A 20,976-nucleotide genomic window follows, 5' to 3' on the forward strand; every position below is an offset into this window, starting at 1 on the left:
ACAAATAGTTGAAACACAGAAGAAAAATGATAGCGGGAGAGCTCCTGCATCTCCCGCCTTATGGGCAAGATCATACTTGTCTACCTACTTATTTTCTATTATAATATATAATCTCCAGCTTTCATATTTTCTTATTTAGGATAATTTCCTCAATAAGCTGAAGTTATGTTATTTCATGTCTAGTCACATCTTCCTTCGTCCTCCTAGTTTATTCTTGATATATTTCTACATCCCTTAATTCTTCTATAACCAACCTCTCGCTCCAACCTACAAATATAATTATATTAAATGATCCAAATTAATACCAAGCAAAACTATATATTCTTAATTTTTAAATTTTACGAATACATGAGAAATCACCACAATGGTATTATTTTATTTTTTTATAAAAAAATCAATTTAATTTTACTAATTATTTATTTGGATTTTCATTTCCATTTTATCTTAAACACCCTTAAGTGATGGATAAAACCTTTTTTTCTCAAAAAGGGCAAAATAGGACATTAATACGCTCACCACCTCACCAAACTCCCTGACCTCAAAAATTGCCGGCAACGTGGAGCCAATTCGACATGCTGACGTCACCCATGACGCGTCTCCTTTGCCAGGTCATCTCTCATGCCTTATCCGCTAATCTACGCCCTGGAAATGCCACGTGGAATTAGTCCCTGTCCCCACCTTAATCCTAAAATTTCATATTCCTGTGCTTCTCATCCCCACACTAACCATCACCTCTCTCCATTCATATCCAGCCACGTGTCACATTCCTACTCTGAACAAAACAAATAAACGTGTCCTTTAATTTAATTTCAATTAATATATCTCCAACTTCACATATACACAAAATAAACACTCAAATTTATATTAATAGGTTCACGTGAGAATCTAGATACACACGTTCTATGTGACACATTGTGTACGCTCACAAGTTCGTTGTAATATAAGAATTTTTTTTTTAGCGCGTGACATAAAAGACAACTAAGCCTGCCATTTGTCCTGGCAAAGAGGAAAAAAAATAAATTCCAGTTGGCAAAGTACGCGTCTGCTGGCCGACCTTATCCTCTTTTTATTTTTTCGCCCATATTTTGGTTTATAGTTTATAGTTTTTAATGAAATGAAAAGTTAATGAACATTGATAGAAAGAGAAGGCTATGAAATATGAATAGATATATATACATATATAGAGAGAGAAACAAAGAGTAAGAGAGACTAAACCCTAGATTTCATTCTGACTGAAAGCAGAGTATTTTGTATTTTGACCAACAAAGAGCTTTGTTTACATCAAATTTTTCCGTCATTATTCACAAAGGTAAGTGATTAAAGTTTTTATATTTTGAACACTTTATTAGTGTTAATGTTGTTTTATGTAATAATTATTATGTGAAAATATTTTTTTTTTGCAAATGGAGTTGTTTAACACCACTTGTATGTATGGTGATTGTTAGATATAGGTTGGATTTGATCTTGTTTTGTTTAAAGATTGAGTTTTTTACTATATTTTGTATATGGGTTTCTGTTTTATTGCTTGGATCATGTTTTTGCAACTGTTTTTTTTTCTTTTGCTTCAAGTTTAATGAGTTTATTTTGATTCTTGGATTATACACATTTTTTCAGATCCTTTTGAAATGTACTCAGTTTGATAATCAAGAACAGGCTATTGGGTTTGGTTGGTGGGTGTGATTCAGTCTGAGGAAGTTTGAACAGAAAAAAGGTTTCTGTTTGGTCTGTCTTCTAATTTGAGGATCTGCTGAAGGAGTTTTTGCAAATAAAGGCTTGTAAAGATGATGTCCAAATCTTATACCAACTTGCTAGATCTAGCATCTGGGAATTTCCCGGTGATGGGGCGTGAAAAGAAGCGGCTGCCACGGGTAATGACAGTTGCTGGAGTTATTTCTGAGCTTGATGATGATCAAGCTAATAGTGTTACATCAGATGTTCCATCATCAATTATTGTAGATCGAATAATTATAGTGGCTAATCAGCTCCCTGTAAAAGCTAAGCGTAGGTCGGATAATAAAGGATGGAGTTTTAGTTGGGATGAGGATTCATTGTTGTTGCACATAAAAGATGGGTTGCCAGATGATATGGAAGTTCTCTATGTTGGTTCTTTAAAGGTTGAGGTCGATTCAAGTGAACAGGATGATGTTTCACAGTTGCTGCTGGATAGGTTTAAATGTGTTCCTGCTTTTCTCCCTCCAGACATTTTATCTAAATATTATCATGGTTTTTGCAAACAGCATTTATGGCCACTTTTCCATTATATGCTTCCCTACTCTGCTAGTCATGGCAGTCGATTTGATCGGTCGTGGTGGGAGGCATATGTTGCAGCAAACAAGATATTTTCCCAGAAGGTTATTGAGGTGATAAATCCCGAGGATGATTATGTCTGGATCCATGATTATCATTTAATGGTTCTACCTACATTCTTGCGTAGGCGTTTTAATCGGCTGCGAATGGGGTTCTTTCTGCATAGCCCTTTTCCTTCATCAGAGATATATAGGACTTTTCCAGTGAGAGAAGAAATTCTCAAGGCCCTACTGAATTCCGACCTGATTGGTTTCCATACATTTGATTATGCACGGCATTTCCTATCCTGTTGTAGTCGCATGTTGGGATTAGAGTATCAGTCAAAGAGGGGTTACATTGGACTTGAATACTACGGACGGACAGTGGGGATCAAGATTATGCCAGTTGGGATTCACATGGGACGGATTGAAACTGTGCTTCAACTAGCAGATAAAGAGTCAAGAGTTGGAGAACTTAAGCAACAGTTTGAAGGTAAATCTGTTTTACTTGGTGTTGATGATATGGACATTTTCAAAGGTGTCAATTTGAAACTTCTCGCATTGGAGGAAATGTTAAAACAACATCCTAAGTGGCAAGGAAGGGCAGTGCTGGTCCAGATTGCTAATCCAGCTCGAGGAAAAGGAAAAGATATTGAGGAAATACAAGAAGAAATTCAAACAAGCGTCAAAAGAATCAATGACAAGTTTAGACAGCCTGGTTATGAACCCATCGTGTTCATCGATCGCCCAGTTTCTCTTAGTGAACGGACTGCCTATTACTCTGTTGCTGAGTGTGTAGTTGTAACAGCAGTAAGAGATGGCATGAACCTTACACCTTATGAATACATTGTGTGTAGGCAGGGCATCCCTGGTTCAGACTGCACTGCAGAGTCCAATGGTTTGAAAAGCAGCATGCTGGTAGTGTCTGAGTTCATTGGATGTTCTCCTTCACTAAGTGGTGCTATACGTGTTAACCCATGGAATGTGGAAGCAACTGCAGAAGCACTGAATGAGGCAATTTCAATGGCTGATGGTGAGAAGGTGTTACGCCATGAGAAGCATTACAAGTATGTAAGCACACATGACGTAGCTTATTGGTCAAGAAGCTTCTTCCAGGATCTGGAGAGAAGTTGCAGAGACCATTTCAGGCGGCGTTGCTGGGGTATAGGTCTGAGCTTCGGTTTTAGGGTTGTAGCACTTGATCCTAATTTTAAAAAGCTATCCATCGACTCTATTGTTTCTGCTTACTCAAGAGCCAAAAATCGGGCAATATTGTTGGATTATGATGGCACTCTCATGCCTCAAACAGCAATCAATAAGGTCCCTAGTCCCGAAGTTATTTCAATTGTTAACTCACTTTGTGGTGATGAAAGAAATACCGTGTTTCTCGTGAGTGGACGAGGAAGGGATAGTTTAGGCCAGTGGTTTTCTCCGTGTGAGAAGCTTGGCATTGCTGCGGAACATGGATACTTCTTAAGGTATTCTTAGAACAAGCTTATTCTCATTTTGTGTCTATTTGTCATATCCCGTATGTCAGTATGTACTTATTGTCTTTATTTACCAGGTGGTCTGCAGATAAAGAATGGGAAGTAGTTGGGCAGAACAACGATTTTCAGTGGATGCAGATAGCTGAACCTGTTATGAAACAGTATACAGAAGCTACAGATGGGTCTTCCATTGAAACAAAAGAGAGTGCTCTTGTTTGGCATCATCGAGATGCAGATCTTGGTTTTGGGTCTTGCCAAGCAAAAGAGATGTTAGACCATCTTGAGAGTGTGCTTGCAAATGAGCCTGTTGCTGTGAAGAGTGGGCAGTTCATTGTTGAAGTTAAGCCTCAGGTGTGCCATCTCTTAACCTTTGCATTTGACTCTAGTTTTTTCGATTAACATTATTCGATTTCACAAATATACTTCATTCATCCATTGGTTCTGCTCTAATCTCCACCTATATACTGAGTCGTTGTTTTGTCTTCTATCTTGATATGCTTTATAATTCTGTGTATGGTGCTATATACTGAGTAGCTGTATTTTCTTATAACAAAAGTGGGCATGATCAGACTGTTTATGAAATGTCTTTGCTGATTCTAGATGAATGCAGACATTATAAGCTTCTTCAATCAAATATATGCAATTTTTTTAAATCTGTCATATTTCATGCAAGTAATTAAAGGTGATGATTGAAATATTTTTTTTGGAGTTGGTGTTTAAACTATGAAGGTTTTTGATTGAGTCTGGAGTTAAAAGGGCAAAATATTGAGTGAAATTTCCAAAAGGGCAATAAAAAATAAGGTTGAAACCAAAAGGGCAACATTTAGATGGAAGGGTAACGCTGTGAAATTTTAAGCGGGAAGGCGCAAGGCGACAATATCCTTGTAAGGCACATGGAGCCTGCGCCTTTTGCTTTCTATTTTTTGACAGAATGTTCAACTAAGGCACATAGTTTGCCTTCTTTTAATTCTTTTTAGTTGTTAGTTGAACACCTCCATTTAAGTTTTAAACAATCATTATTGTTAACTAAATATTAAGAATAATTTAGTTGTTCAACTAATATTTAAACAATCATATATATTAGTACCTTAATATTTTATTTCTTATTTTTCTTGAAGGTTAATCATTCAAAAAGGTAATGTGCGATATTATATAATGACTAAGAATAATACAATCTATTCAAACATTGTATTTATTTAAACAGTATAATACAATACAATTTATTAATACATAACAACCTATCCAAACATATTTCGAAAATTAAATATATTTTTGTTACATACTAAAAAGAAAAACATAGTATAACTTATTATCTCAAAAAAAAAAACATAGTATAACTTACCTGAAATATATGAGAGCCATAGTAAAAAGCAATTTTAATCTCTCAAATTATAACAATCTAATATAAATTGAAGTAAAATGAATATACAAGTGAAAATATTAAATAATATTAATATATTTTATAAATATTTTACATTATATTTCAAATTATTTTTTAAAAATAGTATAAATTATTATGTAATAATTGAATTTATATTATTACAACTAAATTTTATGGATTGAATTTATATTATTCTTAATATTTAGTTAGCAACAATAATGATTGTTTAAATTTAAATGGAGGTGTTCAACTAACAACGAAAAAAATTTAAAAGAAGGCAAACTATGCCCCCCTTAGTTGAACAACTTTTGACAAAATATAGAAAGCAAAGCGCAGGCTCCATGCGCCTTACAAGGACATTGCACCTTGTAAAGCACATGAGACATTGCGTCTTCCTGCTTAAAATTTCACGGAGTTACCCTTCCGTTTAAATGTTGCCCTTTTGGTTTCAATCTTATTTTTTGTTGCCCTTTTGGAAATTTCACTTAGTTTTTTTGCCCTTTTAGCTCCGGACTCTTTTTTGATGACCTTCAACCAAGAAGGTGTATTACAATCTAAATTGCTTTATTTGATGGATTATTACAAACAACTGCAGGAAATAACATTTTATCTGTTAGATATATGCCTTGATTAAATCTCTAAGTAATTCCAGCATAATGCCAAATAGCTAGGGAATATATTACTCTCATTTCTTAATAACAGAAACAACTACTTTCCTAATACATGTACTTCTCAACAGGATGTGAGCAGCCAGAAAATTTTAGTAAAATATATTGTTTAATTGGATGGCTCATATGCTTTCCTAAATAGTCTTCTTGTTATAGCTGTATTCTCTTTTCTACCTGTTTTATCGCATGCACATCCATGTGGCCTTATTTGTTTTCTTTTGCCGCCTCCAGTTTATTTTAAACTTTAATTTTTGCCACAATTCCAGGGAGTCAGTAAAGGTTTAGTTGCAGAGAAAATTTTCGCAACAATGGCTGAGAGTGGCCGGCAGGCTGATTTCATGCTGTGCGTAGGTGATGATAGGTCTGACGAGGACATGTTTGAGATTATTGGAAATGCAATAAATAGTGGTATACTCTCGTCAAGCACGGAAGTGTATGCTTGCACAGTGGGACAAAAGCCAAGTAAAGCCAAATATTATCTTGATGACACAACAGAAGTTAGAACCATGCTTCATGCCCTTGCCGAGGAATCCATTCCTCCTCCTTCATCAGACATTGTAACATGAAGCTCTGTTTGGAGTATATCCTTTCCTGTTACTTGTCCGAGTGCACTTCACATTGACTCAACCCTTTCAAGTTGTGCAAAGAAATATCATTAGAGCTTGTACTGACATATGACGCATAATACTCTCAAAAGATGGAGACATTGTACAGAATTCTTTATCAGATAGTCAGTCCAAGCATCATAAAGCTAAAATTAGCCTTCTCTTCTTCGAGAGACCATTGACTCATGGGGTTGAGATTTAACTGATCCCAAATGTTTCCAACTGCTGGCCAATTGGTTATACATGTGAAGTTGACACTGAAGGGGTGAGCAGTGCCAAATGGTAATCTTCATAGCCTTCAGAAAATATATACGTGCTGCTCTTGTTGAATACGTACCCTTATTCAAGTTCTTTTAAGAAGACCACTCCTCAGTTTCTTGCCTTTCATATGACAAGATGGAGCGTTGATTGTCAAAGACTCATAACTTGCATTATTAGATCAACTGTAAACAGGTGTTTTTCTTCTCTTTTGCTTCATTTATTTAAGGGTCCTTCTTACTGTTGTTTGGATACACCAATTTGTTGGATTCTCATAATTGTAAATGCTATAGAAATTCACCCTCTCTTTCTTCCTTACGATAGAGTTCCTAAACTAAATTTCGTAACCTAGAACATGACACCAAAACCTGGTGATTGTTAATAGTGACATCAATGACAGTATTTCTGGTCTTTCAAGTGCTAGTTTCCAGAACAGACATTTGATTCCTAATCTTTCTATCATGAAGATGGAATTTTTTATCTTGCTCTGTGAGCATCAGCTGCTTTTAAGTTCTTTCTTAAACCAGTTCATATGGTTTTTCGTTGGTGATCTTGACGGTGCACTCTCTGTGTGTCTCAACTCATGGTCAAATGGCTTCCGAGGTGAGTTTTTACCTTCTCTATAGAAGTTCTGTGAAAACTGAGATTACTTGTCTACCTGAGAGAAGTTGCTCCTTACGTAGAGACCTCTCGCTAGTTTTGGCTTTCCTGCAGGCTGCAACCCCCTCCCCCTCCCCCTGCCCCTCATTTTTAATCTCATATTTTCATTTAGTTTAGCCAAGAGGGTTGTGCTAGTACCCATTAAGCAAAACCGAGAGAGGGGAACAAAAACATAACAAAATAATCGTCCGTTTTTGTGCATATGGTGTTGTGTAGTTTACGTTACGATGATACTTGTCGTGACGTATTGTGGCTATGTAGCATGATTTATGAATGTTCTCTGAAGGAGTTGTGGCATAAGGTGCCTGTTATGGATCATAGCAATAAATTTGATTAGGTAGCTATTTCTTCTTCTTTTTTTCACTACATTGGGTTAGTCTGGAAACTTTTGTAATCCACCCAAGATTGTCTGAACTTTGAGGGGTCAATTACAGTGCGTTTCTTTGTTTTTTGCTTAACTAAAATAGGTCAAAAGTTATCCTTTTAACATAGTAGAAATGGTTCAAAAATGTTCTCATTTCACTTATTGGATCAAAGCTGAGTTTACAATGGAAGGCGCACACTTTCAAGTGCATTTTTATCCAATAGATGGGATGAGGGCGTTTTCAAGCCTTTTCTAATATGTAAAGAACAATTTTTAATGGTGCATATCAACGTTATACTAAAATTAATTAGAAATTCTGGCATTCGAATCAAGTTTTATACAAAATATAGGCGGTAACCTATAAACTTACCAAATTTCAAGGTAGTTAGTATTTAAAATCGGTTAACTTAAACTTGTGGGTATGCTCACCAATACTAAACTTAATTTGAGAAATCAAGTTTAAAACGTAGGGGATTAAAACTTGATGAAGAAACAAATAAATTTGAAGAATATGATGAAAAGAAGGGAAGTTTAGCAAAGGTAATTTCAAATTCTCCACACTAACAATTTATGAATAGTCTGACAAAACAGCCCATAAAAATGGGGAGTGTCACACCCCTTTTTGCGCATAGCGGCGGAAGGGTTTTTCCAATTTAAGTGACGGTATTGACTTAGGGATTATTTTATTTTCGTTTCAGAGTCGCCACTTGGAATTGAGTTATGGTGTTCCAAGTCACCTTTTGTTTAATCCCTAATCAAAAGGAAATGACTCTTTATATGGTCTGCGAACTAGAAATTCGGGTAAGGAATTCTGTTGACCGAGGGGAAGGTATTAGGCATCCCTTGAGTCCCGTGGTTCTAGCACGGTCGCCTTTATTGACTTTTACCTACTTTAAATCATTTGTGGATATATTATTTTCAGGTCATGACTTGTTTGCATTTTTATTGTTGAACTTTTATTTGGTCTCAAATCGGATGCATAACTGCATTCTTGACTTTTGACATATAAATAGCTTATGAACATAATTGTTTTCTTCTCTCGAGTGCATCACCTAATTTTATCTATAAGTGATCTTATTTTAAATTAATGAAAGTTATTATATTTTTAAACAAGGGGCATCACCGCATCCTTGAGTTTTTTTTTTCGTTGTCTCAAAAAAAGATGCGCAACCGCATTCTTAATTTTTTACAAATATTTTTAATGTGCATAAAACTCATCTAGTATTAAAAGTACTTACTCTTATTTTTCTGAATTTTAGACAACTAATCTTCTCATTTCATTATTATATTTATTGATGATACTTTTAATTAAATTAACCCACATGTTAAAATATATATTTGAATAATTTTATCAAGGTGTGTCACCACATCCTTGAATTTCTTTTAAGTGTTTCAAAAAAGATGTGTAACCACATTCTTAATTGAAACAAATACTATATTTTGTTTACATGCGTAAAACCCGTCTAATGTTATAAGAAAATATTAAATAAAATCAAATAAAATAAAACAAATCTAAACTTCTAGGATACAATAAAATTTTTAGATTATCTTGTATTCTTTTATTTTTATTCACCCTTAAAGTTAATATTAAAATTACGCCTACACATTATATTTTTGTTTTTTTTATCTTAGAGTTAATGACAAAATTTGGCATACATATATTGTAATTTCTTATTAATCCAACAAAAACAATGACAAATTGCTAAAATAAATCTCATTCTTTATTGGGCAAAATAAACAACAATAATTTTTCATCAAATAAAGCCATTTAAAAAGATATATAACTCTTAACACATTCTTCATTTCAATCAAATTATAAATAAAACAAAAAATAAAAGAAAACTTATCATAAAATTACATCAAATTCCATGATTAAATTAAAGAGACAAGGTAAAGTTGAACCTTAATTGAAGAAATAAAAACCGCAAAATCTGGACCGAATCTCGATTAGAACGCTCACAAGGCTTTTGTAGATTGTATGTGGTAGTATATATATTGTATTTAGATAAAGTAGTAACGAAAAAAAATGAAATTATGTGAATGTATTGGTGAAGTTTGGAAAAAAATAAAAATGGAACGTTTGTTCCTTCTTTTTTCTTTCTGGCGTGGGTTCTCCTTTTTGCAGAATCGTTCGTCTGCCTCTCTTCCCCCTTGTATTGTTGTCGAGTGTAGTGTATATATTGTGCAAATCATGTAGTGGTGTGAGGAGTGTACGGTGGGACATGGGAAGTGGGGGTGAAAGTATAGGGGTAGTGGGGATACGTGAGTGGTATGTTAGTTTTAGGTTGTTTTTTTTTTATATATTATTAATAACATAATATAATATACTTTCAAACTAATAAAAACTGAGTAGCTAATAATAAATTATAAATAAGAAATACTAGCTTATTTACTAAACTAAAAAATAAAACATAAATATTATATATACATTTTTTTTGTTATTTTCATATCTTTTTAAAATAAACTTACTAAAATAAGATGAAAAATATAAAAATATCTAATGGAGACCTAGAAGAAATATTTAAGAAATATAAATGGTGTAAAACTTTATGTTTGGTCAAAAATTACGTGTCTACAGTTTGCCCCTCTTTGATTGGAAACACGAAGAGTTTTCAGACAAAGAAGTAGATATCGTGACAAGTTTTGACCGAACTAGTATTTGAAGGAAAAATTTGTGCGACCGAGTCTTGGTTTTGGACATCCTACATATCCCGGGTTATAAGGGAATCAGGTCACGTGTAGTTCAAGGAGATGAGGTGATGAGTTGGAAGTTAAGTGAGGTTCCATCGAGGCTCCAGGTCGCGGTTCTTATCCTTACATAAAAAAAGAAAGCTAATAGTCAAAAGGAAAATAAAAGTACAAGCTCCTATCTATACAACTTCTCTTGAGTCTTCACTTGTGTCTTTACTTTCAGATATCACCTTGATTTTTGGGTGAGTATCTTGATCTTGAATTGGATTGAGGCTTAACTTGCCGCTTAGATTGAGTTTTTGGCACTCTTCAAAATGACAATTTGAATATGTTCTTGAATGACTGCATGTTTTCTTCATCAGAAGCTGAATAAAAATAGATGTCAGGAAGTCAGGCTGTTATATGCATTGAAGAAGTTGATTCTAACTATCATGAAATTGATCATTCTGAAAAAGGGTAGAAACTTTATTCTTGAATTTCCAATCCATGTTTCGCTTGAAGAACCCTGAAAACCATCACAAACAAAAGAAATAAACAAAATTTTTGCCCCAGTTTTCACTGGAAAAATTTTGTGAGTTATTAGCAAATGTAAATTTTCAAAAATAAACTCAGACTAGGAAGCGTTTATCCTAGGAGAAAAAACAATAAAATAAAATAAATGTCTCCGAATAAGAAGTGTTTACCTAGGAGAAAATAACTAAATCCTACTATGTAAGAGGGTCCTGCTAATCCCATTATGTAGGAGGATCCTGCTAATCTAAATCCCATTATGTAGGAGGGTCCTGCTAATCCCATTATGTAGGAGGGTCCGGCTAATCTAAATCCCATTATGTAAGAGGGTCCTGCTAATCCCATTATATAGGAAGGTCCTGCTAATCCCATTATGTAGGAGGGTCCTGCTAATCCCATTATGTAGGAAGGTCCTGCTAATCCCATTATGTAGGAGGGTCCTGCTAATCTAAATCCCATTATGTAGAAGGGTCCTGTTAATCCCATTATGTAGGAGGGTCCTGCTAATCTAAATCTCATTATGTAGGAGAGTCTTGTTAATCTAAATCTCATTATGTAGGAGGGTCCTGTTAATCCCATTATGTAGGAGGGTCCTGCTAATCTAAATCTCATTATGTAGGAGGGTTCTGCTAATCTAAATCCCATTATGTAGGAGGGTCCTGTTAATCCCATTATGTAGGAGGGTCCTGCTAATCTAAATCTCATTATGTAGGAGGGTCCTGCTAATCCCATTATGTAGGAGGGTCCTGCTAATCTAAATCCCATTATGTAGGAGTGTCCTGCTAATCTAAATCCCATTATGTAGGAGGGTCTTGTTAATCCCATTATGTAGGAGGGTCCTGTTAATCCCATTATGTAGGAGGGTCCTGCTAATCTAAATCCCATTATGTAGGAGGGTCCTGTTAATCTCATTATGTAGGAGGGTCCTGCTAATCTAAATCCCATTATGTAGGAGGGTCCTGCTAATCCCATTATGTAGGAGGGTCCTGCTAATCTAAATCTCATTATATAGAAGGGTCCTGCTAATCTAAATCCCATTATGTATGAGGGTCCTGTTAATCTCATTATGTAGGAGGGTTCTGCTAATCTAAATCTCATTATGTAGGAGGGTCCTGCTAATCTAAATCCCATTATGTAGGAGGTCCTGTTAATCCCATTATGTAGGAGGGTCCTGCTAATCTAAATCCCATTATGTAGGAGGGTCCTGCTAATCTAAATCCCATTATGTAGGAGGGTCCTGTTCATTAGGAGGTCCTGCTAATCTAAATCCCATTATGTAGGAGGGTCCTGCTAATCTAAATCTCATTATGTAGGAAAGTCCTGCTAATCTAAATCTCATTATGTAGGAGGGTCCTGCTAACAGAATCATCAAATAACATCACCACAATATTTTATCCCTTTTTTTTTTTTTTAGTTTTTAAATGTCTTATATTAGGAAATGTTTATCCTAAAAAAAAATGAAAATAATTGTCTCACACTAGAAAACATTTATCATAGGAGAAACAATGCAATAATATATATTTTTTTCTTGCAATAATATTAACAAATTTGAGTCTTCAAGATATCTTTTACGTAAGGAATATTTCCCTGTTTTAGAAAAGAAACAAAAGAAAGTTTATGTTTTTTTTTTTTTTTAATGGTGGTCAATTTGTGGCATTGGCTTTGAGGATAGTTGCTCCTGTTGTTGTCATGTTTGAAGCTAATTTTAGCTTGAGATTGACTGCTTTTGTTTGCTAGTCAGCTCACCTTGATAATCTTGAAAACATCTCTAGTTGTTCAGAACTTCCAACTTCAAATTTGTTTTACTGTTTTCACCCTCTAACAATAATTGAACCTTGTATTCAAAAATTGTCAATTGCTGACAAGTTACTATGCATATCACTATTTCTTGAATCATGTCACGATTGATGGGCTAATCAAGCCTTGTTTTGTGCAATTGAAGAGATGGTAGCAATTTTGAAATCATTTTCTGCATGCTTAATGAAGACTATCTCAAGATTGAATTGAGCGAGACGCAAAATAAGAAAAAATAATATTTGATCCTTTTAAGAAAAAATAAAATAAAAAAAAATAATAAAATAAAAAAAAAAATAAGTAAAGAAAAATAAATGGATTTCATTGATAGTGGTGGTCAATTCTAATGATCATGACATGCTTTTTGGATTAAATGGTCTGGTCTGTCCAATCAATCTAAACTTTATCTTTGTCAAACTTTCAACTTTGAAGTCAGACTTCTATAATCCGACTTTTGCACTAGATTTATGACTAACACTTGATTAGTGGTGCCTCGAAAGGTTTTCACTAACAAGTCTTTTTTTTTTCTTATCTCTCACTCACTATCGTCTTACGGTACCCTGAGGGTTTTCACCAATAAGACTCTCTCATTTTTTACTTTCTCTCGACTCAAATGATCTCCTAGAGGGATTTTGAGGATTTTCATCGATAAGATTCCCTCATTTTTCACTCCTTATGCGAGTGGCATAACATTTTTCCTTATATAATCAACACTAAAAGCTTGCTTGACTTGTCATTGTTAAAAATTGATCAGAAGGTCTTTATTTGGATTGTAACGTGGCTTTTGGACAGGGTTAAAATGAAAGGATTGGCATGAAAGCTCAAAGATACTGCGTAACATAATAATAATAATAATAATAATAATAATAATAATTATTATTATTATTATTATTTTTGCCCCAGTTATTGTGATGAGGACTTTCTAGATTTTTTTTTATTTTTTTTGTTTGGACCGAACCTCAAAATAAGGTTGCCTACGTATCTTGTCAAAGCAAGAATCAGGTCGAACGTAGTTCAGGAAGTTTGTTTTTTTGTTGTTATTGGATTATTATTTTTTTCACTCCAATTTTTCTTCTTCTTTTTTTCCTTTTTTTTTCAACTCTTTTTTCACTTTTCTCTTTTCTTGACCCTTTTTTTAATTATTTTTTTACTGTATTTTGATTCCAAAAGAGGGGTGTGAAAGAAAATAAAATTAAGGCTCAAAAGGGATAGCAAAGGATTACATGGTGTTTGGATAGTAGAATGAAATGCCTTCGTCATATCAATTATTAAAAATGTCAAATACAAGCAATTCCCTTTAAGATGTGAAGTGAAAATCATACAATATTTCTTTGCAACATATGTATTGATGAATATGTATATGATTTTGGTGCATGTTTGTCAGCTGAGTGTAATACCTTCTTGACAACAAATGACATGTCAATTCCTTTTTGATACTAAAGGAAGTATCAAGGTGTCTAAGTCCTTTATTCATTTCCTCAAAAGAAATTTTTTCCTTTGATGTATTCATTTCATGATTAGATATAATCTTAAGATCTGACCAAATCCTTTTGCATATCATGTCACAAAATTGAACTGAAAAGAGATGTATATGTGTAATGCCAAATAGAACGGATCAAAGTGACACAGAATAAAGATTATATTAAAAAAATTTAAAAAAAAACTTGGTGACAAGACAACAAACTAAATTTAGGTCACAACTCAAACTACGACAAGACTAAACAAACAAACGCATAAGAGAAATGATAGAAAGATTTGACTTACTAAAAATAAAAATGATTACATAGCAGAAATGATGACAAAATAAACTATCTATACACTCTTTTTAGAGAAAAGAAGAGTGTCTCATAATCACCAAGTTGAACTTCTTAGCCACTGCTTTGCACGTTAATCTTCGTAAAAGCTCTACCAATTTCAATTGTCTTTTCTTCAGAATTGTCATATTCTTTGTCATCACATATCATCTCGATAAAGTGTACATCACTATGCGCCGGTAGAGGATTCTTAGTAACATTTGGGGGTCATCATTTTGAACCACAATCATCTTTGTTTGAATTATCTCTTCCACCTTTTTTTTAAAATCACGACAATCTTCAATACTGTGCCCTGGAGCATCAGAATGGTATGCACATCGTGCTGTAGGATTGAAACCCTTTGTATGTGGATCCACATAATTTTGAGGAATCGGCTCTATTATCTTCAAATGTTTCAACTTGTTAAATAAACTTGTGTAAGACTCTCCAATTGGTGTGAAATTGTTTCGAGGCCTTTGACCTCCTCCAAATCCCTGTCTCGGACAAAGATTATAAGGTGCTCGAAAATTTTGAGAAGAAGAGTGAACATTTTGATATGTTGGCGCTTGCCATTGAGGATAGTTTGGTGGGTATGCATATTGTTGTGCATTGTAAACCGCATATTGAGGTGGAACAACAGAATATTGTGTGTCTTGCATAGGGAGATAGTGATGGTATTGAGGTGGTGCAGATTGATAAGGTGGACCCCTTGGACTTTTTTGTGTGCCTGACACAACATTTGCTACATCCTCCTTCATTTTCTTTCCCCCAAAATTTCCTGATCCATTTTTAATCACCTGTGTTGTAGCTTTCAAGGCAGCTTGACTTACAATTTTTCCAGACTTGATGCCATTTTCCACCATTTCACCAATCTTAATAACTTCAGCAAATGTTTTTCCAACAACGGAAAGTAAATAATGAAAGTAATTTGGTTCTTGCGCATGAAGGAAAACATCGATCATTTCAGACTTTTTCATTGGAGGCTTAACCCTAGCAGCTTGCTCCCTCCACCTAATAGCATATTCACGAAAATTTTCAATGGTCCTCTTCCTCATGTTGACAAGTGAAGTGCGATCTGGAATTATGTCAATGTTATATTGAAATTGTTGAACAAAACATCGAGCCAAATCATCCCATGTATGCCAGTTAGAAGTATCTTGGTCTAGGAACCATTCTGAGGCAATTCCCATCAAACTTTCCCTAAAATAAGCCATGAGCAATTCTTCTTTGCTTCCAGCCCCTCTCAATTGATTACAATATCTCTTTAAATGAGCTACAGGATCTCCATGTCCATCATATTTCTCGAACTTTGGAGTTTTAAAATCGATGGGTAGATGAACGTGGGGAAACATGCACAAATCATTGAACGAGACACTTTTGTGACCTCCCAATCCTTGCATATCTCTTACACTCTGTTCCAAACTTTTCATTTTTCTAGTCATTTCTTCATGTTCCTCGTTCTTAACAACTTTTTCAGCTTCAACATGGGAACTATACTGATGAGTGTGAGGGTAAGAGCTTGGAATTTTAAAAGTCAATTCAGGAGTATAATCTCGATCATATTGAACTTTAAGTAGAGGATCGTTGTTGGATTTTGGCTCCATTATAGGTTGTTGAACGACATTAGTCGGCGCAGTTGGAATGAATAGTGGATTACTTGTCATAGGCGTATTCAAAGGGTGCACCGTAGAAGTTCCAGCTACATTGGATGCGGGACCGAATCCAGGTGGATAAATTGGATCACTTATCGATACTTGGACAGGGGGTGACATATTTATATTTAGATAGTCACGGATTGAAGGCGGTGGAGCTTGTCCACTCATCCAAGCTTCGTACATCTCCGTCATTTGCTGTCTTAGTATCCTTATCTCTTCGGCTAACACTGTTTCTTGTGACATCATCTGATTCTGGACCTCATCATTGTCTGACTCATTTCCGTCTTTGTGAGTCATTTTCTTTTTCCCTTTTGACCTTGTATTATAGGGATGAGATGACAGCTTAACCACAAATCAACCACTTTAATTTAACTGTGCATAGATAGCAATGCTTGTTAGGGTTAGACCTTCTTCAATTATAATTTTTTTTTTTTTTTAATAATGCACTGATCAAATCCGTTTGAGATTGCATATGTAACATGCTTGCAAAGATCTTTGCATATTTTTTCAAAAACTCAATAATTAAGCTTTTCTTTTTTAGAGCTTTGAGATAAAGTTCTTTAGTTTTTTTTTTATTTGAATTATTAAAAGAAAATTAATAAAAACTTATTTTTGATAAAGATTAAAGCTTCTTGTTTTCCATTTTTTTTTTTAACTTTTGAAAAATAATTTTTTATTTTTTTATTTTTGAATAAAGATCACCGAACCCAAAGAGGGTTGCCTACGTATCTCATTGAGGTGAGAATCAGGTGTGCGTAGTTCGTCCAGATTGGACAGTAAAAAAAACTTTAAGATATTAAATTTTTATTTTTATTTTGACAAATGTAACTTTTCAAAATATTATGAAAGTAAAATATTTTGAATTTTCTTTTTACAAACTTTATGAAAAAAATCTAAATAAAAATATTATTATTCTTTTCATTAAGTAATGCAAATTTTTTATTTCATTTTAAGAAATGTATAATAACTTCTAAAAGAAGATATATTTTCGTGTTTTCTCATTTTATTTTTTTTAAATAAGATCAAAAGATTAAAAAAAAATAAAAATTCATTGCATTAGTCATACTAAAATGAGTCAAACTATAGAAACTTTCAAATTAATGCATTTTCATGTAGCACATAAAATGACCTAAGCGGTCAAGTAAGAGAGGGATACTTGTCTTGGACGGATCCAACTCTTGTTTTGAGGCTCACTAAGTCACATGAATCAGAGTCTTCTAGGGATAATCGTGTTTATGTTCTAGTTTTACTAGGTTCAAACCGAAATAAGATAGGTACCTAGACTGGCTTACCCGAGTAGACAACTCGAGCCAAGGAGGGGCAACTTATCGGTAGCAGCGCTATTCCGACTTCATTGTTGGTCCAACCTTGCCTAACATGTGTGACTAAAATCCTTCACTGGGTGCCCAGACACTCCAGCTTTATCTCAAAAGAAATTGGGATGCATAACTGCATTCCCTACTACCCTATTTTTAGAGACTCAGATGGTGTACGAGAAGACAAATTATATACAATTCAACAATATTAAAGCGATAAATGAGCAGCAAGTAGCACATTAGGTCATCAAAACAATATATCCAATGAAATAATATAATAAAATAAAGTAAAAGTCAAATATACAAAGCTCGAATTCTGGTTATTCCCCGACGGAGTCGCCAGAGATGTCACACCCCTTTTTGCGCATAGCGGCGGAAGGGTTTTTCCAATTTAAGTGACAGTATTGACTTAGGGATTATTTTATTTTCGTTTCAGAGTCGCCACTTGGAATTGAGTTATGGTGTTCCAAGTCACCTTTTGTTTAATCCCTAATCAAAAGGAAATGACTCTTTATATGGTCTGCGAACTAGAAATTCGGGTAAGGAATTCTGTTGACCGAGGGGAAGGTATTAGGCATCCCTTGAGTCCCGTGGTTCTAGCACGGTCGCCTTTATTGACTTTTACCTACTTTAAATCATTTGTGGATATATTATTTTCAGGTCATGACTTGTTTGCATTTTTATTGTTGAACTTTTATTTGGTCTCAAATCGGATGCATAACTGCATTCTTGACTTTTGACATATAAATAGCTTATGAACATAATTGTTTTCTTCTCTCGAGTGCATCACCTAATTTTATCTATAAGTGATCTTATTTTAAATTAATGAAAGTTATTATATTTTTAAACAAGGGGCATCACCGCATCCTTGAGTTTTTTTTTTCGTTGTCTCAAAAAAAGATGCGCAACCGCATTCTTAATTTTTTACAAATATTTTTAATGTGCATAAAACTCATCTAGTATTAAAAGTACTTACTCTTATTTTTCTGAATTCTAGACAACTAATCTTCTCATTTCATTATTATATTTATTGATGATACTTTTAATTAAATTAACCCACATGTTAAAATATATATTTGAATAATTTTATCAAGGTGTGTCACCACATCCTTGAATTTCTTTTAAGTGTTTCAAAAAAGATGTGTAACCACATTCTTAATTGAAACAAATACTATATTTTGTTTACATGCGTAAAACCCGTCTAATGTTATAAGAAAATATTAAATAAAATCAAATAAAATAAAACAAATCTAAACTTCTAGGATACAATAAAATTTTTAGATTATCTTGTATTCTTTTATTTTTATTCACCCTTAAAGTTAATATTAAAATTACGCCTACACATTATATTTTTGTTTTTTTTATCTTAGAGTTAATGACAAAATTTGGCATACATATATTGTAATTTCTTATTAATCCAACAAAAACAATGACAAATTGCTAAAATAAATCTCATTCTTTATTGGGCAAAATAAACAACAATAATTTTTCATCAAATAAAGCCATTTAAAAAGATATATAACTCTTAACACATTCTTCATTTCAATCAAATTATAAATAAAACAAAAAATAAAAGAAAACTTATCATAAAATTACATCAAATTCCATGATTAAATTAAAGAGACAAGGTAAAGTTGAACCTTAATTGAAGAAATAAAAACCGCAAAATCTGGACCGAATCTCGATTAGAACGCTCACAAGGCTTTTGTAGATTGTATGTGGTAGTATATATATTGTATTTAGATAAAGTAGTAACGAAAAAAAATGAAATTATGTGAATGTATTGGTGAAGTTTGGAAAAAAATAAAAATGGAACGTTTGTTCCTTCTTTTTTCTTTCTGGCGTGGGTTCTCCTTTTTGCAGAATCGTTCGTCTGCCTCTCTTCCCCCTTGTATTGTTGTCGAGTGTAGTGTATATATTGTGCAAATCATGTAGTGGTGTGAGGAGTGTACGGTGGGACATGGGAAGTGGGGGTGAAAGTATAGGGGTAGTGGGGATACGTGAGTGGTATGTTAGTTTTAGGTTGTTTTTTTTTTATATATTATTAATAACATAATATAATATACTTTCAAACTAATAAAAACTGAGTAGCTAATAATAAATTATAAATAAGAAATACTAGCTTATTTACTAAACTAAAAAATAAAACATAAATATTATATATACATTTTTTTTGTTATTTTCATATCTTTTTAAAATAAACTTACTAAAATAAGATGAAAAATATAAAAATATCTAATGGAGACCTAGAAGAAATATTTAAGAAATATAAATGGTGTAAAACTTTATGTTTGGTCAAAAATTACGTGTCTACAGGGAGTAGTTCAAAAACGAAACAATCTCTAGATCCATCCATTTTTCTCCAATCATTTTGGTCTATTTAAACGAGTAATATAGGAGAGAGGCTAGCAAGAGAATCTTAGTATTCGTAATATATGTGAATCATGCCTGTATATAACATCTAATTTGACCCACATATGATTGAGATAATATATCTGAGTGTACCAAATATATGTATATGACGAGGTAAATGTGTAATGGAAAATAATTTCAAAAACTAAAATGAAGGCACATAATTAGATCCTAAAATTAATGAGTTTTGTGTTTTTTGCTCTTTAACAATTATATATACTGATATTATTTTAATATAATAGGTAGTTTGACATTTTCTGTAGTTTTTCCTTCTAATAATAATAAAGGATATGTAGCCCAAATTAAGCATAATGGATCCAATGTAGCTATTCTATCATTTGTTTCTAATAATAATAAAGGAATTGGGAAAATCAATATAAAAAATAAAAAAAAAATGAGAAAAGCACCCGTGAATCTGTTTTGTATTTGCATTGTACGTATGACATTTCCTTTTCACAGTGTTGTAGTGTCTGTCCCCTTTGCCTAAAAACTTACAACCATTTCTCCAAAATATTTCTGACAATAACTTCAATCATTTTTGTATGAATATGCATCATGCACATTACACTACTATTCCATTTTCCACATCTTGTTGGTAATCGTGTCAGAATTAGAATTTTTACTAATCAAATTCTTGCTCATAACATGTGCATAGATTTGTTTTTGACCTGTTTATATAATGTAATTTTTGACGAAGAAATATCGATTCACTATCTTTAAACAGGAATAGTTCCCACCTATAGAGGTGGATTCATGTGTCCAACTGAAAATCATTGTTTTTTTGTTACACACTATGTAAAGTTTAAAATATATTAATTTTTTTATTCATTTTGAACTTACTGACGGTATGTCGTTGAAAAAGAAAATAATATCCTACAAAAATTACCTTGGAGTGGGGGGATCCCAAGGGAGGTAGGCAGCTTGATATTGATAGATTCAAATTAGTATATTTTTATATATATCTAAGATGCTCATTTTGGACAAGATCTATAAACTCCTTTTGCCTTGCAAAAAGATTGAACTAAGTGTACACTACACACTTTACCTTTTTCTTTTATTTCACATTCGATGTTTGGTACTCAAAGCTGACTAGCTAA

At 33.4% G+C, this 20,976-nt stretch overlaps 3 protein-coding genes across 3 annotated transcripts in view; 2 read left to right on the forward strand and 1 right to left on the reverse strand.

Moving 5' to 3' along the window:
• The window catches only part of LOC125836649 (probable WRKY transcription factor 65), a 212,052-nt gene that overhangs the window by 82,049 nt on the left and 109,027 nt on the right, over positions 1 to 20,976 (forward strand). The window lies entirely within an intron of this gene.
• On the forward strand, positions 1,133 to 7,002 carry LOC125836629 (probable alpha,alpha-trehalose-phosphate synthase [UDP-forming] 7). Its single transcript, XM_049515826.1, has 4 exons — positions 1,133 to 1,309; positions 1,615 to 3,763; positions 3,850 to 4,123; positions 6,088 to 7,002. The coding sequence occupies exons 2-4, from the start codon at positions 1,782 to 1,784 to the stop codon at positions 6,385 to 6,387; spliced, it is 2,556 nt and encodes an 851-aa protein (XP_049371783.1). The 5' UTR covers positions 1,133 to 1,309; positions 1,615 to 1,781; the 3' UTR covers positions 6,388 to 7,002.
• On the reverse strand, positions 14,664 to 16,448 carry LOC125836336 (uncharacterized). The gene is made up of 2 exons (XM_049515518.1): positions 15,966 to 16,448; positions 14,664 to 15,908 (listed from the first exon to the last, which is right to left on the reverse strand). Exons 1-2 carry the CDS (start codon positions 16,446 to 16,448, stop codon positions 14,664 to 14,666), a joined length of 1,728 nt encoding a protein of 575 aa, XP_049371475.1.

Source organism: Solanum verrucosum, unplaced genomic scaffold (assembly GCF_900185275.1).
Source record: "Solanum verrucosum unplaced genomic scaffold, falcon-dt-bn FXZP01000278.1, whole genome shotgun sequence".
Classification (NCBI taxonomy): Eukaryota; Viridiplantae; Streptophyta; class Magnoliopsida; order Solanales; family Solanaceae; genus Solanum; species Solanum verrucosum.

Bases quoted from the DNA above. Each gene is read 5' to 3' on its own strand.
- LOC125836629 (XM_049515826.1), top strand. From the start codon at position 1,782: ATGATGTCCAAATCTTATACCAACTTGCTAGATCTAGCATCTGGGAAT. The intron at 3,764-3,849 runs GTATTCTTAGAA...TTTATTTACCAG, and splicing joins GAACATGGATACTTCTTAAG to GTGGTCTGCAGATAAAGAAT. The intron at 4,124-6,087 runs GTGTGCCATCTC...CCACAATTCCAG, and splicing joins TTGTTGAAGTTAAGCCTCAG to GGAGTCAGTAAAGGTTTAGT.
- LOC125836336 (XM_049515518.1), bottom strand. From the start codon at position 16,448: ATGACTCACAAAGACGGAAATGAGTCAGACAATGATGAGGTCCAGAAT. The intron at 15,909-15,965 runs GTTGTTAAGAAC...AGTTTGGAACAG, and splicing joins CCCATGTTGAAGCTGAAAAA to AGTGTAAGAGATATGCAAGG.